The sequence below is a fragment of the Hemiscyllium ocellatum genome, chromosome 11, assembly GCF_020745735.1.
Source record: "Hemiscyllium ocellatum isolate sHemOce1 chromosome 11, sHemOce1.pat.X.cur, whole genome shotgun sequence".
Lineage (NCBI taxonomy): Eukaryota > Metazoa > Chordata > Chondrichthyes > Orectolobiformes > Hemiscylliidae > Hemiscyllium > Hemiscyllium ocellatum.
This window is the reverse complement of record NC_083411.1, coordinates 41,906,180-41,932,795: the sequence shown is the minus strand read 5'-3', so window position 1 is coordinate 41,932,795 and position 26,616 is coordinate 41,906,180. Positions and strand designations below refer to the sequence as shown.

Below are 26,616 nucleotides of genomic sequence, written 5' to 3'. Positions count from 1 at the left end.
CTTAGGCCAGAATTGCCCATACCAAGATCTTCAAGAGAAATGCAACCCCTATCCAAGGTGCAATGGGCACCTGAGACACAGAGATATTTCAGTATCTGTACCATTTACAATGTTATCAGGGTTATTTTTATTTACCTCCATCGAGAGACACGACAGAGCAGTATTTATAGATCGCCTTGGCATTAGCCATCTATTCTGGGATCACAGTCATTTGTAGGCTTGAAGCTGCTAGGAACAGAATGTCTCCTTCTCAAAGGACATCGATGAAGGAGTTAGTTCTGTGACAATGCAGCATTTTCACAGTTACTGTATCTGGGTCCTACCACTAATCATCTGATTTATTGAGCTCATGCGCCCACTTCTTTGTTCAGAATTGAACTCAATACTAACTGGCTCATTACTCCAGTACTATATGCAACTGTGTCAATAAATGCTGTATTGCTGCCAATTACCAATTGATTTAACAGGGAGAAGACTCGAATTGGCAGCTTTGCCAGCAGAAACCTCAGGGCAGACAATCAGATGGATGTATTCAAATTAAAGGACCTGGTTAGTACATGAGAGTAGCCCAGCAATGCTGTGCAGCATCGTACAGTGTTGGGGACAGTCTGACCAACAAGAGCCAGTAGGACTCGGGAAGGCTGAGCCAGCCGAGCTTTCATGGGTCACAGGATAAGTAGAGATTTCTACACAAAACAGTCAGAACATTCACATTTGCTAATGGTTCAAGACAAAAGGGCTTTACCTTCAAAAAAAGTGTCACATCCATTGCATGATGCCTCGGAGCAAACTCTCAGATCACCAACTGCATAGCTCAGCACCAACCGTGTGACCAAGGACAGTTGCCTGGTAAAGTCTCAATATCTGAGCCACCCTCTCCCCCCCCCCGCCCCCACCCCAACCCCCAGAGTTACTGATAAAGTGATTTGGATGCAAACATAAGAGGTACAGTTAGTAAGTTTGCAGATGACATCAAAATTGGAAGTGTAGTGGACAATGAAGAGGGTTACCTCAGATTACAACAGGATCTGGACCAGATTGGCCAATGGGCTAGGAACTGGCAGATGGAGTTTAATTCAGATAAATGCGAGGTGCTGCATTTTGGGAAAGCAAATCTTAGCAGGACTTATACACTTAATGGTAAGGTCCTAGGGAGTGTTGCTGAACAAAGTGACCTTGGAGTGCAGGTTCATAGCTCCTTGAAAGTGGAGTCGCAGGTAGATAGGATAGTGAAGAGGGCATTTGGTATGCTTTCCTTTATTGGTCAGAGTATTGAGTACAGGAGTTGGGAGGTCATGTTGAGTCTGTACAGGATATCGGTTAGGCCACTTTTGGAATATTGCATGTAATTCTGGTCTCATTCCTATCGGAAAGATGTTGTGAAACTTGAAAGGGTTCAGAAAAGATTTACAAGGATGTTGCCAGAGTTGAAGGATTTGAGCTACAGGGAGAGGCTGAACAGGCTTGGGCTGTTTTCCCTGGAGCGCAGAGGCTGAGGGGTGACCTTATAGAAGTTTACAAAATTATGAGGGGCATAGATAGGATAAATAAGCAAAGTCTTTTCCCTGGGGTCGGGGAGTCCAGAACTAGAGAGCATAGGTTTAGGGTCAGAGGGAAAAGATATAAAAGAGACCTCAGAGGTAACTTTTTCACGTAGAGGCTAGTACGTGTATGGAATGAGCTGCCAGAGGATGGGGTGGAGGCTGGTACAATTGCAACATTTAAGAGGTATTTGGTTGGTTATATGAATAGGAAATGTTTTGTATGATATGAGCCGGGTGCTGGCAGGTGGGACTAGATTGGGTTGGGATATCTGGTCGGCATGGATGGGTTGGACCGAAGGGTCTGTTTCCATGCTGTACATCTCTATGACTCTATGACTCTATCTGAAGATTTAGCATAGGAAAAAGCTGCTGTTTATTTTAATGTTGGTTTTGATTTGCGATTTATTATGTAGATTTGCTGTTACCAATTGTTTTTGCAAATATTGGTACAGGTTATTAATACCAAGTGGAGAAGGATGCTTGCACTACTCCCTAGGCAGGAGATAGGTTCAATTTTCTTCAGGAATCATTCAGTTTATTCCAGATTGCTTAATAGCTAGATGACGTTTCTCTCAGGGGTACATACTTGTCTCGAGAGTCATTAGGCACAATGCAACTTTGGTATTTTAGCTCCACGTTGCTGATGCTAAGAACAGGTGCTTGTGAACTGGTGAGCTTCTGCCTGGGTGAAGCCTATCATGTGTTGTCAGTTAACCCCTTCAGGTGGTAACTGAACATTATACAACATCTTCCCCCAAGCATGATTTCGGGTTAATAAATTTGCAGATGACGCCAAAATTGAAAGTGGAGTGGGCAGTGAGGGAGGTTACCTCAGAATTCAGCAGGATCTTGATCAGATGGGCTAACAGGCTGAGGAGTGGCAGATGGAGTTTAATTTGAATAAATGTGAGATGCTGTAATTTGGAAAGGCAAATCAGGGCAGGACTTATACACTTAATGGTAAGGTCCTAGAGAACATTGCTAAAAAAGAGACCTTGGAGTGCAGGTTCATAGTTCCTTGAAAGTGGAATCACAGTTAGATAGGATAGTGAAGAAGCCGTTTGGTAAGCTTGCCTTTATTAATCAGTGCATTGAGTTTAGGAATTAGGAGGTCATGTTATGGGTGTACAGGACATAGGTTAGGCCACTTTTGGAATATTGTGTTCAATTCTGGTCTCCCTACTGTTGGAAGGATGCTGTAAAACTTGAAAGGATTCAGAAAAGACTTACAAAGATGCTGCTGGGGTTGGCAGATTTGAGCTGTCAGAAGAGGCTGAAGAGACTGGGGCTGTTTTCTCTGGAGTGCTGGAGGCTGAGGGGTGACCTTGCAGAGGTTTATAAAGTCATGAGGGGCATGGATAGGTTAAATAGCCAAGGTCATTTCCATGGGGTGGGGGGTCTAAATCTACAGGGCACAAATTTAAGGTAAGAGGGGAAAGAGGCAACTTTTTCACACAGAGGGTGGTACGTGTATGGAATGAGCTGCCAGAGGAAGTGGTGGAGGCTGGTACAATAACAATATTTAAAAGGCATCTGGATGGGTATATGAATAGGAAGGGTTTAGAGGGATATGGGCCAAATGCTGGCAAAATGGGACGAGATTAATTTACAATATCTGGTCAACATGGACAAGTTGGACTGAACGGTTTCTGTCTCTATGACTCTATGCCTTTCTCCAGCTGTTAAACACTGAAAACAACTGTTCAACTGAGTAGAGTAGGTTTATTGCAATCCAACTTCCCCTACACCCTTAGTCACTGACTTTATAAATGACTGACGATTGGTTGACTTAAAGGTTTGCTGTTGGAGACAAAATATTCAGGTGCAGTTCAATGCCACTCCAGAACTTTGGTGAATGATTGATTTTCTGAATGTCTTTTACAAAAGACACTTTCTGGTTAATATAACTGTTGGATATTATTTCCTTCAGAAGGAGTTTAATTTTCACAAACCATGTTGGAGAAGACAGTTGTGTTTCTCATAGAAATAAAATTCTTCCCTTTGGCCTGTGATTATTTGATTCCCTTATGGCAATGGAGATTTAATTGAGGCATTCCAGATCATGTGAGGGTTTTATTCATGTAAATAATGAGAAACAGCTTGCATTGGTAGGAGGCTTGCTAAACAGAGGACAGAGACTGAGATTAAATGCAAAGTGAAAAGCAGATTGAAGTGTTTTTTTTAATCAGAATGCTTGTGAAGATTGAGTTCTGGAATACCAGTGATGCCAGTTGGAGAATACCAGTCAGGGAAGAGTGAGAGCAAAAGCAAATTATGACAGATGCTGGAATCTGAAACCAAAAGAGAAAATGCTGGAAAATCTCAGCAGGTCTGGCAGCATCTGGAAGGAGAGAAAAGAGCTGACGTTTCGAGTCTAACTGACCCTTTGTCAAAGCTAAAAAAAGGGAGAAATAGGGAGATATTTATACGAGGCTGAGGATGGCTCCAGAAGCAGAGGTAGCAGTAAACAGTGCATAGAGAGATTATAGGGAGATTAGCAGCTGTGAATGACAAAGGCTGAAGCCAGTGTTGTGTGAGAAAATATGTGGAGGATGGGGGAATGGGTGAAGCAGAGGCAAAATGGAAAACAGGGGAGAAGGGTAGCAAAGGGGGGAGAGGAGAGGAAAAGGGTGAAACGGCGACTCTCCTGCTCCTCAGATGCTGCCTGACCAGCTGTGCTTTTCCAACATCACACTTTTTTGACTCTGAAGCACTTGCAGCAACCATCAGTCAGAAATGTCAAGTGGATGATACATTTTAGCCTCCTTCATTGGACTCGGCATCATAGATACTAGTCTTCAGCCAATTCAATTCACTCCACACAATATCAAGAAATAGTTGGAGGTACTGGACTTTGCAAAGGCTATGGGCCTCAACAACGTTCCAGCAATAGGACACTGAAGACTTATGGGTAAAAAGTGAGGTCTGCAGATGCTGGAGATCAGAGCTGAAAATGTGTTGCTGGTTAAAGCACAGCAGGTTAGGCAGCATCCAAGGAACAGGAAATTCGACGCTTCGGGCCAGAGCCCTTCATCAGGAAACTTATGCTCTAGAACTTGCCGCTCCCCTGCCAAGCTTTCCCAGTATAGTTACAACACTGACCTCCACCTGTTAATGTGGAAAATTGGCCAAATATGTCCATAAAAAGCAGGACAAATCCAACTTGGCCACTTACCATCCCATTAGTTTACTCTTGATCATCTGTAAAGTGATGGAAGGTGTCGGTAATCATGTTATCAAGCAGCACCGGTTCAGATGGTGGCACAATGGTTAGTGCAGCTGCTTCATTATAACAAGGACCTGGGTTCAAATCCAGCCTTGGGTGACTGTCTGTGTGGATTTGCATGGTCTCTCTGGGTCTGTGTGGGTTTCAGGTGGGTGCTCCAGTTTCCTCCCATAGTCCAAATATGATAAGATAGATTGGCCATGGCAAATTGCCTCATAGTGTCCAGGGATCTGCAGACGAGGTGGGTTAGCCATGTGGGGATAAAGTGAGTGGAGTGAGATGCTGTTCAGAGGGTTGGTGCAGCCTCAATGGGCCAAATGGTCTTGATCTGCACTGTAGGAATTCTATGAATAACCTGCTCACTGATGCCCAGTTGGGTTCTGGCAGGGCCATTCAGTTCCTGACCTCAGTACAGCTTTGGTTCAAACACATGGACAAAAGAACTGAATTCTAAAGGTGAGGGTAGAATGACAGCTCTAGCAAAACAGGAGTCAATGGGTATCAGGGGCCAAACTCTCTGCTGGATGGAGTCATACCTGTCACATAGGGAAATGGTTTTACTTATTGGAGGTCTGTCATTTCAGCTCCAGGAGATATCTGGATCTCTCAGGGTAGTGTCCTACTCCCAACCATCTTCAGTTACTTCATCAATGACCTTTCCTCCATTATAAGGTCGGGAAGTGGAGGTGTTCACTGATGATTGCACAATGTCCAGAACCATTTGAGACTTCTCAGATACTGAAGCAGTCCATGAGCAAATACCAGATATATGGAAACACCACCACTTGCAAGTTCCCCTCTAGATCACTCACCATCTTCTTTTAAAAACATATCACTGTTCCTTCACTGTTGCTGCGTCAAAATCCTGGAACTCCCTCCCCATTGGCATTGTGGGTCAATCCAGAGCACAGGGACTGCAGCAGTTCAAGAAGAACTGCAGCATCACCTCTCAAAGGCACGAAAGATGGGCAATAAATGCTGGCCCTGCCAGCAATATCCACATCCCATGAATGAATAAAAGAAAGACCAAAAACAAGAAAATGTTGCTTTCTGCTGTCTTCCAGCATAGCCTGAGTGTCATGTATGCTGGGGAGGGTTTTTAAAATTCATTCATGGATATTGGTGCCGCCGGCTAGACCAGCACTTAGCACCCATCTCTAAAAGGCCAGAGAGCAGTTAAGAGTCAACCACATTGTTGTAGCTCTGGAGTCACATGTAGACCAGACCTTTCAAAAATAGCAGATTTCCATCCCCAAAGGCCATCAGTGACCCAGATTGAATTTTCTCCATCTGGTGGATAATCATTACATTCTTAAAGCACATTTTTATTGAATTCAAATTCCAACATCTGCCATGGCAGGATTTGAACCCAGGTCTGGAACACATTAGTAGTCAATACTAGGTCATCACCTCCGCCTAAGTGTCTACCCTTCCTGCCATCACATCATGTTGGTGAGGATAATGGTGAGGTCTCCCCTTCCAAGGCTTGGAACTTTGGGACAAGTTATTAAGGCATTAGACAACTGCTGCCACTAATTCAACATTAGCTCCAGGATTTTGTGTACATTTGCATTGACTTGCTTGTGAGATGTGTTTGCGTTCCATCTGCCTGTGCAGAGGTGAAGGAGGTACTATTCTGTCATTTTGGTGATGTTTTGGAAGCCTTTATTTAAAAAAACAGGTGAGTGACAGGGTTTAGTGAAGGAGTACTGGTGCCTGTGGCTGCACTGTGTCTGTCTTAGTAATGTTACCATGACTGCAGACAAAGGGCAATCTCTGTGAAGGTCGAGGAGAAAGGTTTGACATCGATGGTCCTACTCATCAGGAGTGTGGGTGGGATGCTCTTCAGAGGGTTAGTGTGAAGTTGATGGGCTGAATGGCCTGCTTTCACACTGCATGGATAATATGATTTGGGTCATTCCCTGCACAACTCATTGCAGGGTTCAACGTTCACCGTAGTTTGTTGCATCCTCCGCAATTCTATAACCATGATGTTGCAGCCATCGGCTTCCAGGAATGTGTTATCTATTTTGGAGAGGCGAAGAGCATCCTGGGTGGGCTTGTCTAACTGTATGTTCAGTAAACCTTGGCGTTAACTGCTTCAAAATCAGTCAGTTTTCACATAGCAGCAGGGGTGATGAGACATGAGTGGCTCTTCCTGAACTGAAGCAGGTACTGTTTTGATGGCACTGTTGATGACACCTTACTGATGATCAAGATGAGACCGATGGGGCAGTCATTGGCCAGGTTGGACTTGTTCTGCTTTTTATGTACAGTACATACATGTCAAAAAGTGTGGTGCTGGAAAGCACAGCCAGTCAGGCAGTGTCCGAAGAGCAGGAGAGTCAACGTTTCGAGCAAAAGCTCTTCATTAGGAATGCTTGGGCAATTTTCCTCATTGTCAGGTAGTTGCTTGTGCTGTAACTGCACTTGAACAGTTTGGCTAGGGGACTGGCAAGTTCTGGAGCACAAGCCTTCAGTACTACTATGAGAATGTGGTCATGGCCCATACAGTCTCTAACCGTTTCTTGATGCATATGGAGCGAATCAAATTGGACGAAGACTGGTATCTGTGATGCTGGGGACCACTGGAGGAGGACGAGATAGATCATCCACTCGGCACGTCTGGCTGAAAATTGCTTTAAGTGCTTCAGCCTGATCTTTTACACTGATATGCTGGGCTCCTCCACCATTGAGGATGGGAATATATGTGCAGCCTCTTCCTCAAGTGAGTTGCCATCCTTCCAGCTTTTGGGATCTCTGATTGGACCTGTCACTCAGGAATCCCCCCAATTCCACAATTCACAATCAGCCAATGAATCTGGTGGTGATCTTCCTACTGGCTCTCTCTGTAAGAATGCAGTGTTATGGTAACAAACTTCTTTGGTTTCTTCCAGCAGGAGAATTTGCAAGTTCATAATGTTCTGGGCTTTGTGTGCTTCCTGCTTGGCGTTGCTATCATGAGTGACTAATATTATAGTCCTCCCAGATATCTGTGCTCCTGTGTCCCACTTAGTCTCTCCCTCAAAAGAAGAGTTTTTTAAAAATCCCTCCTCCACAATGGACCCCTCACATTTCACATTATTGAGTTTCCTTTGTAATTGATCCTTTACAATGGCACATTTTAATTTCCCTGCATTTTGGCACAAACCTTAACACAATTAGTAATACCCCTTATTTAAAATCATCTCCAAATTTCACCATGGTATCTCCAAGTTGCTGAGTCCACACCATGTCTGTCTAGGCTGAACTACAGCGACCTCAGCTAACACTAGCCCTGGTTCTTTAAAGTGCCTCAGGCTTGTTGCACCAGTTACCCCATACTCTGGAGTGATGGGAATATAGTGTCTCATACCCGGAGATTTATCCCCGCGACCAATTCAGTGAGTTATGTTCAGTGGGCCCATTCCCAATTTGGAGCTGAACTGAGAGAAATCAGAAACACTCACTACAGCATTCAAAAGATCCTCACCTGCAGTGGTTTTGAGGACTTCTGTTGTATTCCGCAGACGAACAAAATCAAACTGGTAGAGTCGCCAGGATCGTTGGTGTGCGACTTCAATCGAGTATTGTCTCCATCTGTAGGTTATTTCATCTTTTGGATATCCATCTATAGGCAAAACCCAGCAGTGAGTCGCAATGCATACCTTACCAACTGCCCAGAAATATGTAGATCAGCTCTGTAACCATAGCCCAAAAAAAGAGTCAGATACAGAGGATAGCTCCATCTACTCTTTTAAATGAGAAGTAGTTTCCTCTACGCTTCTCAATTAGATTTGAAGGTTCCTCCACGTTGGGGCCAGTTACAGCAGGGTTCAGATGCAGAGTAAAACTCCCTCTCCATCAAACATTCCGGGAAAAGGAAAGGGTTAGATATAGATGAAAATTCCTCTGCACTGTCCCTATCAAATCCTCTCAGGACAGGGACAGCAGGGATTTGGATACAGAGCAAAGTTTCTTCTACTCGGTCAAACTGAAAGTAAAGGTCCCTCCACACTGTCTCCATCAAACACTCCCAGGGCAAGTACAGCAGAAGGTTTGATAGAGAGTAAAGCACAATCTACACCGTCGCCATCAAATACTCCCACGGCTGGTACACAGAGGGTTCGATACAGAGTAAAACGCTTTCTACTCTGTCCACATCACCCAGTGTCCTCGTAATTCCTTCTTTGATGATGGGGGACTCTCTTTCATTGGCTCCCATTCCTTTGTTTTTCACCTCTAACCTTCTTATATCTGGGATTTTCAATCTGTTCTTGAGGACATGGGTCCTTATTACGACTTGTCTCTATCTTCAACCACCTTAATGCCATGACCAGTTGTTGCCTTTCCTGCACTCTGCTGCACTTTCAACACTCACTAGACTGTGCTATGTAACACTGACCGCTTACAGTACATCTGGTCACTGGATGGCACCTGTGTGCACCTTTCAGTTATGGGTTTTATGGGTCTGATTGACTACAAGGTGCACCCGTGACTGGCTGCTGACCGTGTCACTGATCTAACGTCTAACCCGTGACTAGCTGCTGACCATGTCACTGATCTATCGTCCAACCTGTGACCGGCTGCTGACCGTGTCACTGATCTGTCGTCTAACCCGTGACTGGCTGCTGACCGTGTCACTGATGTATCATCTAACCCGTGACTAGGTGCTGACCGTGTCACTGATCTATCATCTAAGCCGTGACTGGCTGCTGACCGTGTCACTGATGTATCATCTAACCCGTGACTAGGTGCTGACCGTGTCACTGATCTATCATCTAACCCATGACTAGGTGCTGACCGTGTCACTGATCTATTGTCTAACCCGTGACTGGCTGCTGACTGTTACTGATCTATCGTCTAACCTGTGACTAGGTGCTGACTGTGTCACTGATCTATCGTCTAACCCGTGACTGGCTGCTGACCGTGTCACTGATCTATCGTCTAACCTGTGACTAAGTGCTGACCGTGTCACTGATCTATCGTCTAACCCGTGACTAGCTGCTGACAGTGTCACTGCTCTATCGTCTAACCTGTGACTAGGTGCTGACCGTGTAACTGATCTATCGTCTAACCTGTGACTAGCTGCTGACCGTGTCACTGATCTATCGTTTAACCCGTGACTAGGTGCTGACCGTATCACTGATCTATCGTCTAACCTGTGACTGGCTGCTGACTGTTTTACTGATCTATCGTCTAACCCGTGACTAGCTGCTGACCGTGTCACTGATCTATCGTCTAACCCGTGACTGGCTGCTGACCGTGTCACTGATGTATCGACTAACCCATGACCGGCTGCTGACCGTGTCTCTTATCTATCGTCTAACCCCTGACTGGCTGCTGACCGTGTTACTGATCTATCGTCTAACCCGTGACTAGCTGCTGACCGTGTCACTGATCTATCGTCTAACCTGTGACTGGCTGCTGACCGTGTCACTGATCTATCTTATAACCTGTGACTAGCTGCTGACTGTGTCACTGATCTATCGTCTAACCTGTAACTGGCTGCTGACTGTGTCACTGATCTATCTTATAACCTGTGTGCCCACTTCAAATGTCCAAATGGTCTGACAACCTGATATGCAGCAAGCTCATGAACAAGGTCAGTTGGTGAAATCTCTGGTTTGGGTGAAATGCAGATTCCTATCTTTTCCCCAGAAGTAAAATTGTTGGTGGTCGGGATGATGATGTTAAAATTGGTCTCCAACCAGTCGTGTTAACATGAGTGCCAACTTGCGCAGTTCCATATTCTCCCCTGCCCACCACTCCCTTCAGACCCTAACATACTCATCCCATTTATTTAGTACTTTACTGAAGGAATTTTCTTATCAACATGTTCAGTGATGTGACGGCACACCTTTGGGCAGGTGCGATTTGAACCCAGGCCTCCAGCCCCAGAGGTATGGGCACCAGCACTGCATCACATGAACCCCATCACCTATTGAATGATTGAAAAGACAATTAGCCACATTAGGATTGCCAATTAGCCACATGTGATGAGAGGTTCATGTATCGGCCAGTGCCTGGGAGAGAGGTTTTCATTGTTTCTATCTGTGTTTGATTGTCTCGGCATTATGCAGCAGTCTGTTCCTATTGTTTTAATTTTTTTCTCTCAGGCTGTCCCTATTCAAATGATGACTGATTTAATAAATAGATCAATTTACATTGTAGTATTTTGATTACACACGGCCAATGAAAGGAACCAGTGAATGATCAACTGAACTGGCACTGTGGCATTATGTGCTGATTTGGTTTCAGCTCCTGGGTCATTAACCAGCTGTCCTAATTGGATTGGATGCGGCGCTGTGATTTATAATTTGGTTCAAAGTGATTTTGAAAATATTGTCCTTTTGTTCTGTAACCTTTCAATCTGAGGACAGCTCTTGTTGTCGATTCACTGCCCTCCTGCTAGGGGAACAACTCGACACTTTGCAGCAGCCATACTGGAACTTGCTCGAGTCAGACAAAAACAAAAGACTGGATGTCAGAAATCTGAAACAAAAACAGCAAAGTGTGGCACCATCTGTGGAGAGGGGATCTGACAAAGTTCATCAACACTGGAACACCAGGAGATAGTGGAATAGCTGGTGATGTCACTGGATTTGTAATCCAGCCTCTTATTCTGGGCAATAACACCAGAGAGTGACGGAGTTAATGCTTCAATCCAAAATGACATTTCTTCAGAACTCAATTCAAAACGTTAACTCTATTTTTCTCTCCACAGATGCTGTCTGATCCTGCTGAGTTTCTCTGGCACTTTCTGCTTTACTTCACATTTCTGGCATGCACAGTAATTTGTTTTTATTTTCATTCCTTAGGGACATGGGTTTAAATCCCATGGTAACACCTGAATTCAATAAAGATCTGAAATGAAAAGCGAGCCCAGTGGTGACCATTGACAATTGCTGACAAAAAACCCATTGTGGTTTTTAATTCTCTTTAGTGAAGGAAACCTGCATTCTTACTCAGTCTGGCCTATATAGAGCTCCAGGTGCACAACAACTGGGTGACCCCTGAGAAGTCGGGATGGGCAATAATTGCTGGTCTAGCCAGAAACAAAATTCCATGGACAAGTGGTGGAAGCAGCCTGTACTTCTCTGGACCATAACTCTGGGGCAACATGCGAATGTGCTCCATATAGGTCGATAGGTGCCAAATCAGGACCAGTACTGCACTGCAATATTCCTTCTCCACTGTTTTATCAGGACCTCAACAGTACTGCAAATGTGGCTTCTTATTAGGAGACTGGCCACTAGGCAGTTGAATTATGGTAGCACTGGGGAGGGCAGGTTTTGGGCAGTCTTCTTGTGGGGGTGGGGGGGGGGGGGGGGAGGGTGGTGATGAGCACTATTTTACACCATGATAACCCTCACCATGCTTGTCACTTTTATCACCACTGAATAGAGAGGCTTTTGTGAATGCCTGGTGTTTCTTTCTGGCACTGGGCACCTAACCTAGTGCAGAAGCTGTTTGGCCAGGCATGCTGAGTATCCCCTCACTGAACCTCTGACTGGAGGAAGTTCTCTTTATCCAGTGCACAGCAAACAAGGAGGCAACCAATTAGGAGAGTGCTTGACCAAAAGTTACATTTTCAGGCACCGCAGTGACAGGATGGGGCCTGGGGCCTGTGTGTGTGGTTCCCATGCTTGGTTCCTGATAACAATCTCTGTTTCAATGAACAGACTGCTGTAATGATTCTTGAGCCCAGACAGTGGCTATTCCACTGTGAATGCATCACAGATGGTAGCTCTGCTCACACAGTTTTTAAGAATGGTTATTGAAAATATTGGCATTATCCTGGCTCAAAGTTGATCCCGTGGTGGCACTCTTGGTCTGAATGAGAAACTGCAATGTCAAACCTCATTTCAGTGTTGGCTGTGTTTCAGCCAATACACTTTCGCCTCTCTGAGAGGCAGCTACACAAATGAAGCCCACTCCAGAGACTTGAGCACAAACTTTGACACAACTCAACACAACAGTGCCATTGTGAGGGAGTGTAGCACTGTCAAAGGAGATGTCTTTCAAGTGAAACACTAAACTGTGTTGATGATCATATAGCGCTATTCAAATAAGTTCTCTGTGCCCTGACCAATAATTTACCCTCGATTACTGGCTTTCATTTTGTTGCTGGTTGCGGGATTTACAGTGTCCAATTTAGTTGTCTGCTGCGATAGCAACTTTAGAAATACAAGTCATTCCCTCCGTCTTTTTCTGCTAATCGAGCTGCATCAGCTTCACTGTGCCTCAAATTAATTTGCAATCCAAAAGGTATTTTGGAATGGTTCTGAATCTCAATAAGATAAACTATCAATGGGAATCATTCAGATGTGATTGCACCTGCAATTTTATTCATCCATCTGTGTCAGGATTTGTCAGAGTGTCATATAATTCCTCCTTATAAATCGTCTTTTGCCAGAGGGTAGTTAATCTGTGGAACCCATTGCCACAGAAGACTGTGGAGGTGAAGTCATTGATTGCATTCAAGACTGAGGTAGATAGGTTCTTGATTAGTAAGGGATCAAGGATTATAGGGAGAAGGTGGGAAAATGGAGTTGAGAAATATATCAGACAAGGTTGAATGGCAGAGCAGACTCAATGGCCCGAATGACCTCATTCTGCTCCTGTATCTTATAGTTTTCCCTACATCTATCTGAGCATCAAATTAAGCTGAGTTAATAAAGGTGCAATTGATCTTGGGAGGTGTTGTGGTGCAGAAAGACTGGGAAGTGAAATGGCTGAGATATGAATCACCTGCCTGTCTTAGCACCCAGAACAACTTCCCTTTGTTTTGACTGTTGGGCATAACTTGCATTGTCAACTATCATTTCAAGCTGAGTTCACCCCAACAACAATCTCCAGTCTTCTTCTGCCGATCCAAGTACCTCAGTATCCTCGAAACGTGCTCACAGGACCTGGAATTAGTCACTCCCCAGCTGGTGAGGATGGCTGATTATGTCTCTCCAACCCAAATGAATCCATTGTAGTTTTTGAAGACGGGAGCAGCCCTGATTATTGCGCCTCAGTTAGTGAAATGAGGCTGTCTTACCTCTGGATGAGGGACTCTGAAACTCATCACAACGAGTACAGCTAATGGTCCTGACTGACAAGTATGAGTTATACAGTAACTGTTTCATTAATGTTAACTCTCACTCATGAAATATGGGATACAGGAGATTTGGCTATCTGGATACAGAATTGGCTGGCTGACAGAAGGCAGAGAGTGGTTGTAGATGGAAAGTATTCTGCCTGGAGGACAGTGTTGAGTGGGGTCCTGCAGGGCTCTGTTCTTGGGCCTCTGCTCTTTGTAATTTTTATAAATGACTTGGACGAAGAGGTTGAGGAGTGGGTTAATAAATTTGCAGATGACACAAAGGTTGGAGGAGTTGTCGATAGTATTGTGGGCTACTGCAGGCTGCAGCGCAACATAGACAGGATGCAGAACTGGGCTGAGAAATGGCAGATGGAGTTCAACCTGGGTAAATGCAAAGTGATTCATTTTGGAAGGTCAAACTCGAATGCTGAATATAGGATTAAAGACAGGATTGGCAGTGTGGAGGAACAGAGGGATCTGGGTGTGCAAGTACATAGATCCCTCAAAGTTGCCACCCAAGTGCATGGGGTTAAGAAAGCATATGGTGTCTTGGCTTTCATTAACAGGAAGATCGAGTTTAAGAGTCGCGAGGTTTTGCTACAGCTCTACAAGTCCCTTGTGAGACCACACTTGGAAAATTGTATCCAATTGTGGTCACCCTATTATAGGAAAGATACAAAGGCATTGGAGCGGGTGCAAAGAAGGTTTACCAGGATGCTGCCTGGAGGGCTTGCCTCATGAAGAAAGATGAAAAAAGCTCGGACTTTTTTCTCTTTTGAGAAGGAGGAAGAGAGGAGACCTGATCGAGGTATACAAGATAATGAGGGGAATAGAAGAGTCAATAGCCAGAGACTCTTCCCCAGGGCAAGACTGACGGGTACGAGGGGTCATAGCTTTAAGTATATTAGGGGAAAGGTATAGAGGAGATGTCAGAGGTAGATTCTTTACGCAGAGAGTTGTGAATGCACGGAATGTGTTGCCAGCGGTGGTGGTGGAAGCAGAGTCATTAGGGACATTCAAGCGACTGTTGGACAGGCACATGGGTAGCAGTGGGTTGAGGGGTGCGTAGGTTAAGTTATTATATTTTACATAAGGATTAAACCTTGGCACAACATCGTGGGCCAAAGGACCTGTTCTGTGCTGTACTTTTCTATGTTCTATGACAGCACCACTGACTCAGACATAATGCTCTCACCTCTGAGGAGGGAGGTTGTGGGTTTGATTTCAAATCCAGGCAGTTTTGGTGGTCAGAAATCCAAGCTTCTGAACACAGACTAATATCCAGAAGGTACACAGTTGAGCCCATATCATCCCAACCAGAAGTAGCTTGCACCTGTCTTGTACAGGGAGGGTGGCATTGGCTGATGACTTGGCTACAGGGGTAAAAAAATCCAAGTCATGATCCTGCTGATTAGAGAGTAATGGCAACTGAGCAGAATCCAACCAGCATTCTGACTTTAATTCAAGAACTAATCAAAAAGTCAATGTTTCACTCACAGCAGAGATAGAAAACTCAGCAGTTAATGACTAGAGGCCAGGTACTAGGACTGAGAATGAGGCTTTGAATGAGTTGCATCACAGACTTACAACTGGAGAAGGTGAGAGGACAGGACTGCTCATCCATGGGAAAGTTCTGCAGATACAGCTGGCATTCCGCCTCGATTGTGAGCCTGTAAAATGGAAAATAAACTAATCTCCATCAAGCATACTACAACTTCTAGTTAGCATTTTCTTCAAGTAAAGATTGGCAAGATTGAGGTCATTCTCTTTGATTTCCTTCCTTAGCCACTGTTCCTCTCTCAATCATGAGCTCGTTTCACATCCTCACCATTACCCAAAGTCTTATTTTACTGTCTCTGTAACCTCTCCAATCTCTGCCCTGTCTCAGTTTTTGGCTGCTGAAACCATTATCAATAGCTTTATTACCTCCATGTTAGAGCATTGTGGTATCCTGTAGGTCAGCTGCCCACAGTTTCTTAACCTTTGGTTCAACCAAAATTCTGCTGCCCAAGTTCAACTTCACCTCATGGTATAATCACCACAGTATTAATCCAGAGACCGAGGTAATGTTCTAGGGCCTTGGGTTCGAATCCTTCCATGGCAGAATGTGAATTTTTTTAAAAATCAGGAATCGAGAGTCTCATGATAACATGGTTGGTTGTCAGAGAATCCATCTGATTCACTGTCATTCAGGAAAGGAATCTTCCATCCTTACCTGGTCCAATCTACATGTGACTCTACGTCCATAGCAATGTACTTGATTCTTATTGGCCTCTGGGTAATTAAGACTGAGCTGTAAACATTGGCCTAACCAGTGATGTCCACATCTGGTGAAAGAAGAAGTCCTATTCTCCCATTAACTCTTTGCTACAAAATTGCTTCACTTTAAGTACTTCAAATATAGAATCCCTACAGTACTGTTAAAGACCATTTGGCCCATTAAGTCTGCACTGTCCCTCCAAAGTGCATCCTACCCTATCCCCGTTACTCCGCATTTAGCCACTGTTAATCCAACATGCCTGCATATCACTAGGCAATTTAGCATGGCCAATCCACTTAACCTGCATATCATTGGACTGTGGGAGGAAACTGGAGCACCCGGAGGAAATCCAGACAAATCTGGGGCCATATGGTTGCTCAGTGGTTAGCTCAGTGGTCAGCGCCAGGGACCTGGGTTCAATTCCTGGTGACTGTGTAGAGTTTGCATGGTCAACCCATGTCTGCGTTGGTTTCCTTCAGATGCTCCAGTTTCCTCCCACTGTCTAAAGATGTACAGGTTAGGTGGATTGGCCATGCTAAGTTGCCCCATAGCGTGCAGGCTAGGTGGGTTAACCATGGGAAATGCAGGGTTACAGGGATAGAGTAGGGGGACGGGATGCTTGATGAGAGAGTCAGTGTGGACTTGATGAGCTGAATGGCCTGCTTCCGCACTGTAGGGGATTCAATGACTCAATGTGCAAACTCTACATAGACAGTTACCCAAGGCTGGAGTCGAACCTGGGTGCCTGGCATTGACAGGCAGCAGGGCTAAACATTGAGCCACATGCTGCCCTGTTCTTCTATTTAAATCCCTCTGTTCAGTCATCTCCTCAATTGTTAAAGCCCTCCAATATAATCTGCATTCATCTCTGCTTTTAACTGCTCCATTGGTGGCCTTAAGTTGCCTAGGGCCTGAGCTCTGGACTCCCCTCCTTACACCTCTCTACATTTCTCTCCTACTTCAAGATGTTTTTTAAACCTTAATTCTTTGAAAGCATTTTTCATTGTCTATTTTGTTATTGACTTATATGATTCATGTTGAAGTTGAGACTGTGTGATACTTAGTCAGACCTGATGCACGATGATAAATGAACCCTACAGATGTTTCAGACCTTGAACAATTTTATATCAATATTGATATCAAAAAAAATTAATTAGAGAAAGAATGCTGAAATAATTTCTTGCCTTAAATGTTCTTCTGACTTCCTTCTGTTGAACTCTGGTAATTTCCCAATCACATGGAGGAGATTTCTGCTGCATGCCTTATTCATTTCAATGTCATAATGGCAGAAAGCTGAAGTAAATAGTCAGGCCTTCCTTTCATGACTAAAAATGTCAACCTCTTTTCGGAGACAGGCCTGACCACATCCAGTTATTGAATAAGTCTAACTTGATACAAGCCTAGTTTAATTTGCAGTTAACATTAAATTGAAATCTGCAGATTACATTCTGTAGTTGCCAATCTTAAGCAGGATTTTAACAAGAGTTCCAGTGAAAGAGCAGCTTATTTAAGAACAAATAAATCCACATTAAGAGAGTCATACAGTTTTTTTTATATTAAGAGTAGATCAAACGAGCCAACTGTGTGCGATTTAGCACCTAACATAGAAAAGTAGGAGCAAGAGTAGGCCATTTGGCCTCTCAAGCCTGCTCTGTCATTCAGTGTGACTTAAGTGCAATTATGCCACAGTTAAGCGATTAAATAAGATAAGGGGAAGAGGAGAAACAGGTATTCTGGTGCTTTGACTTTTCATAAACTTTTTAACCTTTGAAAATTTATTCTTAAATTGCTATAGACGAAGAAGCTATTTAGCAAGTATCTGGAAGTGACTAAGGTCTACTCTGTTCCTAAAACTAAAAATAACACAGCAACTGGTGGAAGGGTTAATAAAGTATATACAAAAATGCCTAAGTACAACATTGAATGAAATAATTAAGCAACTCTTAGATCACATTAAGAATGGCTGAACAGATGATGTGTCACAGTTACAGCATGTGGAAGTTGATGGGTAAAGGTTTCCAGATGAAGACCTTATGCCCGAAATATCAATTCTCCTGCTCAATGGATGCTGCCTGATCCTGCTGTGTTTTTCTAGCACCACACTCTTGACTCTGATCTCCAGCATCTGCAGTCCTCACTTTCTTCTGTGGATAAGGGTTTCACCCAGAATGAACATGCTTGTGGCATGGATTGTAAATGGATCAGATTCAACTCAGAGTTTGAGCTAGAGACCAATATGCAGACTTGGCAACCTTTATGGAGGGGAAAGTTACCTTGATTCTTTTTACCACGTCACAGTAATATTGCTTAGAGTTGGATCACCTAATTTGGTGTGTGCAGGGAAAGGACAGTGTAGTTGTCAATCCAGAGGGCTGGAGCCTCAGCTTTTGTTGCTGTCTAACAAGTTTGAAACTGTTTCAGTATTGTGTAAGGTGCCATATCAAAATTTACTGCAGATGATAAAAGGTCATGCAGGTGATAGAATATTACCATGGATGCAACATTGGCTAGTTCACAGGAAGTAGAGAATGGGCATAAGTGTTTTTTAAAAAAAGATTAACAAGATATAAAGAATGGTGTGGCTCAGGGATCAGTGCTGGAATCGCAATTGTGTATAATTTATGTAAGTGACTTACCATATACAATTGTGTATATGGTAAGTCACTTTTTTAAGGTTAAATTTACGAGGTCAACTATTACACAGATACTACTTTTGAGGGGCTGAAATTCATGCTACAACCCAAAATACCATATCATTAGCAGAAGCCCAATTGATCTATAAACAAAGAAAGAAAAGAAACACAACAAATTACTGTAATTCCACAAGTGCAATGGGGGAATTGAGCCGAGCTGAGCTGTACACAAAGGGAGGGTGTCACCTGACTCTGACCTGATGCATCTAAAACTTTCTTGCCAAATTCTTCCAATTCTCTCTGTTTAATCACATCTACTGTTGTTTTAGTTTTTTTGAAACTAACAATTTAAGCTTTGATTTCTGATAAAAACAGTTAGCAGACTCTCATGCAGTCTCATCGATCATGGTGACCATCAGAAATCAACAGCTGCAGGTAGTTATAGTGATGTAAATGCATACATGCCTATCCCATATGGGAAATTATGGTATGATGAACTTTTCATTGTACTAATTATATTAATTATATTGCCAGTTTGATAACAAACTTAAGAAATTCGTAGCCTAATGTTGGTGTGAATTGTACATCGAAAAACACTTAATGGCATGAAAATGAAAATTAATTTCCTCATCTTAACATCTATGTACAAGATAATACCTTGACTCACAAATGCTTATCTGTTATCTGTGAAGAACTAGAGTCAAGTTTTACTTGAGATATATGGAAAATTTCAGATTTATTTGGCCAAAAATAGGGTTCGACATTTACATGAGATCGACTTTTAATCGAGTATATGCGGTATATGAAAGGATGGATGATTTAGCTTCCAAATTTAACGATGATACATGTGGGGTAGGAAAATTAATTGTGAATCAGACATGAGGAGGCTACAAAAAAAAAGTTATAGACAGGTTAAGTGAATGGGTAATGATCTGTCGAATGGAGTATAATGAAGAAAATGTCAAAATGCTTATTTTGGCAGAAGGAATAAACAAAAGAAATATTATCTAAATGATGAGAACTCTAAAATGCAGAGAGATCTGGGTGATCTAGTGCATAAATTACAGAGTGTTAACATGCAGGCACAGCAAGTAATTAAGCTAATCAAATGTTATCATTTTTCCCAAGTGGAATTTAATTAAAAAGTGGGAGGTTATGCTACAGTCACACAGGATACTGGTGAGATCACAGCTTGTTTTCATAATGTGCTTTTTCGAGAAACTTGGTTAATAGATTTATTTAATTTAAAACTTGATCTGGATAAGGCATTTATTTGGCTCAGTAACTAGGAAATAGTATTTTTATTTTTCTTTGTTGTAACCCATGGAGTAGTGGGATTAGAATAATAGTGCACTCCTTCAAGCTCATAGCTTTATAAATACACATATAGACAGAGCCATCACTTTTTAAATATTCATTCATGGGATGAGGGCATAACTGGCTAGGCCTGCATTTATTACCCTTCCCCAGTTGTCCAGAAGGCAGATAAGAGTCAATCAAATTAATGTGGGTCTGGAGCCACATGTAATCTAGACCAGATAAGAATGGAGTTTCATTTCCTAAGTATACTGATGAATCAGAAGTGTTTTTCCGGACAATCGATTCATGGTCATCATTAGACACTTAGTTCCAGTCTTTTATTGAATTCAAATTCCACCATCTGCCATGACAGGATTTGAACCTGGGTTCCCAGAACATTCCCTGGGTCTCTGGATTAAAGGTACAGCAATGATGCCACCAGGGTGTCACTTCCCCTATGGTTAACTCAGTTGGCTGGACAGCTGATCTGCAATCCAGATTAGAGTGGTGCTGGAATAGCACAGCAGATCAGGCAGCATTCGAGGAGCAGGATTTTCCTGCTGTGCCTTTCCAGCACCACTCTAATCTAGACTCTGGTTTCCAGCATCTGCAGTCCTTGTTTTTACTTAACTGCTCTGCAATGTAGAATGATGCCAGCAGTGCAGATTTGATTCCTAAACCAGCTGAAGTTATTATGAGGACCCTCCTCCTCAACCTCATTCCTCACCTGGGATGCAATGATTCTCAAGTTAAGCCACCATCTTTGGTCTCTCTGTAATGAGAGAGAAGCCTATGTTTTGGCAACTTGAGCTCCAAAACTTTACATGGAAACTTGCTGGAGTTGGAGTGTAAATGTGTTGCTGTCTTCTCTTTGGGGAAACAATGATCTGCAATAGGCCATAACTGAGGTTGGAAGCAGGCATGTGGCAAAGACAAAGGGCTGTCTGAGGAGAAGGGTTTGTAGCGGTGGTGGTGTTGGGGGGGGGGGGGTGCGGGGATGGCTGTTTGAGAGAAGAAGGAAGGAAGGAAGGCTTTTTGAGGTAGGGAGTCTGTCTGAGGTGGGGCTGGAGCAGTGAGTAGTGATGTGATGTGATGTCCAGGTCAACAACCTTACCTCAGAGTATAGAGGATCTTGCCATCATTCCAAATTCTCAGCAGTTGATTGGGTGTGGTGATCCAATGAGAATCAGCCCGCTTTGAGTTTCGGAATATGGTGTCTGGGATCCAGATGCGCCCCACCATGTTACTGTTCAATGTCAGGACTTTCAGTGTGCTGTTAAAACGTAGCCTTCTGTCATACCATGTTTGTGCGAAGAAGATATCGATGGTGTACTCCTGCAACATAAGACAGTATTTTTTCATACACAAGACCTCATTTGTAAAATCACCAATCTCAGACTTGTGACAATCTCTTTGGACTCTACGTTCAAAACAATGGTCAGTGGTCACTTTATAAGTGTAACTGAGAATCTGAATGAGGGAGATAGTTTGCAATTCACCCTGGCGAGTAGGTTTCAAATGACAGCACCTATGGTAAGATAAACAGGGTCAGGGTCAGGATCAGGGCATTTCACTGTATCTGCCATTGGTTTAACATGCTCAAGAACCCTTCAGCTCAAACAAAAGGTTTGCCCATTAAATACTGGAAGTATGAACTGGTAACAGTACAGTGAGGGAAAGAGGGCACCAAGCACTGGAACAGTGTAAGAACCAGGCCTCTAAATGAAAATCTGAAGGAATGAGGCTTCACATTGTAATAGTTTGTGTTCAGTGCCGAAGAGGTTGACTGTCAGTAATTAGTACTTAACTCCATTATTAAAAAGATATTTAAACATAATCATGTAACTTCACTGTCTGTGGTGAACTTAATGGATAATAATAGAATCCCTACAGTGTGGAAACAGGCCCTTCAGCCCAACAAGTCCACACTGACCCTCTGAAGAGTAAACCATGCAGACCCATTCCCCCTACCCTATATTTACGCCTGACTAATCCACCCAACCTAACATTCCTCCTGGACACTATGGACAATTTAGCATGGCCAATTCAACTAACTTGCACATCTTTGGACTGTGGGAGGAAACTGAAGCACCCAGAGGAAGCCCACGCAGGTGCAGGGAGATTGTACAAGCTCCACACAGCCAGTTGCCTGAGGCTGGAATCGAACCCGGGTCCCTAGTGCTGTTAGGCAGCAGTATTAACCACTGAGCGACTGTCCTGCTACTAATGGACAAATGTTGAGAATCCCAGATTGAAAGTGGAACTAACAATGGAACAATGTTACCTGTGAACACTTGAGCTTCAACATCCATTGCCATTTCCTGAAAGATGCTGTGTATTTTACCCATAACTAAAGAAAAGAACAATTATCCTTGTCGTTAGGTGTATAGCAAATTCAGGGTTATTGTTCCAACATCTCAAAAACTGGTGGATTATGGTTGGGTGGGAAAGGTAAAAAGTTTAAATCTGAAATAGAAACCTAATCCATCTCAGATCAGCCTGTTTCTTATGTCAGCAGAGTCTGTGAAAGGTTAGATCAACCATTTAGTGGGTTGTGCATTAAAACCTTTTAAGAAGGTCACCTCCGACTAATTTAGAGGTGATTTATCTTAACCACTGTTGGCAATATTTCCTGTACATGGAATACACAGCAAGTAAAAGAAAGTGAGTAGGACAGGTTTCTACAAGGGAAGTGGTTTTATAGCACTGTCTGAGGGCCAGGAAGGGCTTGTTCAATTTCCCCAAATCACCCACAAATCCCCACCACTGATATCCATCATAATCATTTTGTAAGACCCTCTCAATTATTAAAACTCAAACCCTACAATGACTGGTATAACACCGCTCCCAATCGCTGTGCATGATCTTGCAACACTCCCAACACTATCATCCCCCAAACCTCATATACTCATCCATTCCCTCCTCCAACCTTCCTGATGAAGGGCTGATGCCCAAAACATCACCTCTACTGCTTATCGAATGCTGTCTGACCAACTGTGCTTTTCCAGCACCACACTTTATTACTCAGATGTCCAGCATCTGAAGACCTCACTTTTTCCTCCTCCAACCTCACAAGCCCCACCTGTGCAGCACAGTATTACTTGCTCCTGGGTCACAACACTGTTTGTGGCTGTCCCTGTACTACAGGGGTCTATGCCTGTCATCATACAAGCTTCAGGGGTTGTTAAACAAAAGTAGAAGTACCTTCCCATTTTAATTTCAGCAAAGGTGAGGAGAATAAGGACCAGGGGACTGCCGGGAAAGTAAGCAAATCATTTAAAAAGCTGACCTCAGGAGTTGGCGACCTCCAGTTAATTGCAGCGAGAAAACGAGTACCAGGGAATTGCCGGGAAGATAAGCAAACTGTTTAAAAAGCTGATATATTTGGACAGCGGTGGAACCCAAGACACTACCTGTGTAGTGTCTCCCACCCACTCTCCTCCTGTAACTGAAGAAAAAAGGACTCTGTGGTGTGTTGTTAAGGTAAGGACTTTCTGTTCTTTTTTATATTTTCTCATGTGATTGGTTAAAAAAAACCTTCTTTTCATTTTTTGTAACTTTAATCTCAACTTAGATAAAGCTTAAGATTAAAAATAGCAGGAGATCCCACAGTAGTGTTATGGTCCTTTTATTCAATGTGGGAGCTCAGGGACACGGCTGATGTCCCTGACTCCTTCATGTACAGGAAGAGCGTCCAGTTACAGCTCTTGTTAGACCGCATACGGCTCTGGAGCTGCAGATGGATTTACTTTGGGGCATACACAATGTTGAAGGGGTCATGGATAGCACATTTAGCGAATTGGTCACACCACAGATTAGGAATGCTGAGGGAGAAAGGGAATGGGCGACCAAGAGGCAGAGAAAGTACAGGAAGGCAGTGAAGGTGTCCCTTGTGGTCATCTCCCTCCAAAACAGGTAGATCATTTTGGATACTGTTGGAGGAGATGGCTCACCAGAGGAAGGCAGCAGTAACCAGGTTCATGGCACCATGGCTGGCTTTGCTGTACAGAAGAGCAGGAAAAAGAGTGGAAGGGCTATGGTCACAGAGGATTCAATTGTAAGGGGCATAGATAGGTGGGTCTGTGGTCAAAAATGAGACTCCCAAATAGCATGTTGCCTCCCAGGAGCAGGAGACAGGGATGTCTCGGATCAACTGCAGGAAATTCTCAAGGGGTGGGGTGAATAGCCAGTTGTTGTGGAGCATATGGACACCAATGGTATAGGTAAAAAAAAAACAGGATGAGGTCCTACACAAAGAATTTAGAGAGTTAGGAACCAAGTTAAAGAGTAGAACCTCAGAGGTAGTAATCCCAGGATTGTTGCCAGTGCCACTTGCTAGTCAGAGTAGGAATAGTGGAATATTCAGGATGAATGCGTGGCTTGAGAGATGGCACAGAAGGGAGGGGTTCAGATTTTTGGGACAATGGGACCAATTCTGGGGGAGGTGGAACTATTACAAATTGGATGGTCTACATCTGGGCCAGACTGAACCAATGTCCTTGGGGGTGCTTTTGCTAACGCTGTTGGGGATGGTTTAGACTAATGAGGCAGGGGGTGGGAACCAAATGAGGAGGTTAATGGACAATAAGGAGGTAGTAACTAAAGCCTGTAAGGAACTAGATAATGAAGTCAGCGTGACTAAGGGAAAGGGTAGGAAGGAAGTGGAGGATGAACGCAGAGGGACCGGTGGTCTGAGGGGCATTTGTTTTAATGTGAGAAGTATAGAAGGTAAGGTAGGTGAACTTAGGGCTTGGATTAATTCTTGGGAGTATGATGTTATTGCTATTACTGAGACTTGGTTGAGGGGGCATGATTGGCAACTAATTATCTGAGGATATAGATGCTTCAGGCGGGATAGAGAGGGAGGTAAAAGGGGTGGAGGAGTTGCATTACAGGTCAGAGAGGATATCACAGCTGGGCTGAAGGATGACACTATGGAGGACTCGAGCAATGAGGCAATATGGGCAGACCTCAGATATAGGAAGGGTGTGGTAACAATGTTGGGGCTGTACTACAGGCCTCTCAACAGCAAACGTGAGATAAAGGTACAAATCTGTAAAAAGATTCTGGAAAGATGTAGGAGAAACAGTGTGGTGGTGATAGGAGATTTTAATTTTCCCAACAATGACTTGGATTCACTTCGTGTTAGAGGTCTGGATGGAGCAGAATTTTTAAGGACCACCCAGGAGGATTTTTTAGAGCAGTATGTAAGTAGTCCAGCTCAGGAAGGGGCCATACTGAACTTGGTGTTGGGGAATGAGCCCAGCCAGATGGTTGAAATGTAAGTAGGGGATTACTTTGGGAATAGTGATCTCAATTCCATAAGTTTTAGAATACTCATGGACAAATACGAAAGCAGTCCTAAAGGAAGAGCGCTAAACTGGGGGAAGGCCAACTATACCAAAATTTGGCAGGAGCTGGGGAATGAAGATTTGAAGGTAAATCCACATTTGATAAGTAGGAGGCTTTCAAAGAGAAGTTGATTCGAGTTCAGTAGAGATATGTTCCTGTGAAAATGAGGGATAGAAATGGCAAGATTAAGGAATCATGGATGACAGGTGAAATTATGAAACTAGCTAAGAGGAAAAAGGATACATACAAAAGGTCTGGGCGACTGAAGATAGATGAAACTTTAGATGAATACCGAGAATGTAGGACCAATCTGAAACGAGGAATTAAGAGGGCTAAAAGGGGTCATGACATATCCTTAGCGAGCAGGATGAAGGAAAACCTCAAAGCCTTTTATTTATATATAAGGAGCAAGAGGATAACTAGGGAAAGGGTTGGCCCACTCAAGGACAAAGGAGGAAAATTATGCGTGGAGTCAGAGAAAATAGTTGAGATTCTTAATGAGTACTTTGCATCGGTATTCACCGAGGAGAGGGATATGACGGATGCTGAGGTTAAGGATAGATCTTTGATTACTCTCGGTCAAGTTGACATAAGGAGGGTGGAAGTATTGGGTATTCCAAAGGCATTAAGATGGACAAGTCCCTAGGTCTGGATGGGTGGCACGGTGGCACAGTGGTTAGCACTGCTGCCTCACAGCGCCAGACCCCCGGGTTCAATTCCCGCCTCAGGCGACTGACTGTGTGGAGTTTGCACATTCTCCCCGTGTTTGCGTGGATTTTCCCCAGTTTCCTCCCACAGTCCAAAAATGTGCAGGTTAGGTGAATTGGCCATGCTAAATTGCCTGTAGTGTTAGGTAGGGAGTAAATGTAGGAGTATGGGTGGGTTGCGCTTTGGTGGGTCGGAGTGGACTTGTTGGGACGAAGGGCCTGTTTCCAAACTGTAAGTTATCTAATCTAATTTAAACGTACAGTACGTTTAAATTAGATTACTTACAGTTTGGAAACAGGCCCTTCGGCCCAACAAATCCACACCGACCCACCCAGACTCATTCCCCTATATTTACCCCTTCACCTAACACTATGGGCAATTTATCATGGCCAATTCACCTAACCTGCACATTTTTTGGATTGTGGGAGGAAACCAGAGCACCCGGAGGGAACCCACGCAGACACAGGGAGAATGTGCAAACTCTACACAGAGAGTTGCCTGAGGCGGGAATTGAACCCCGG

General features: G+C 43.7%; 1 protein-coding gene across 1 annotated transcript in view; it reads right to left on the bottom strand.

Annotated features, from left to right (window-relative positions):
- Nucleotides 1–26,616, bottom strand: part of LOC132820312 (gamma-aminobutyric acid receptor subunit gamma-4-like) — a 198,233-nt gene that overhangs the window by 40,011 nt on the left and 131,606 nt on the right. The window contains exons 5-7 of the mRNA XM_060832337.1: nucleotides 21,150–21,370; nucleotides 15,431–15,513; nucleotides 8,243–8,380 (exon numbers count right to left, since the gene is read on the bottom strand). Coding sequence (XP_060688320.1) covers nucleotides 8,243–8,380; nucleotides 15,431–15,513; nucleotides 21,150–21,370 — 442 coding nt within the window. The remainder of the gene's footprint in view (nucleotides 1–8,242; nucleotides 8,381–15,430; nucleotides 15,514–21,149; nucleotides 21,371–26,616) is intronic.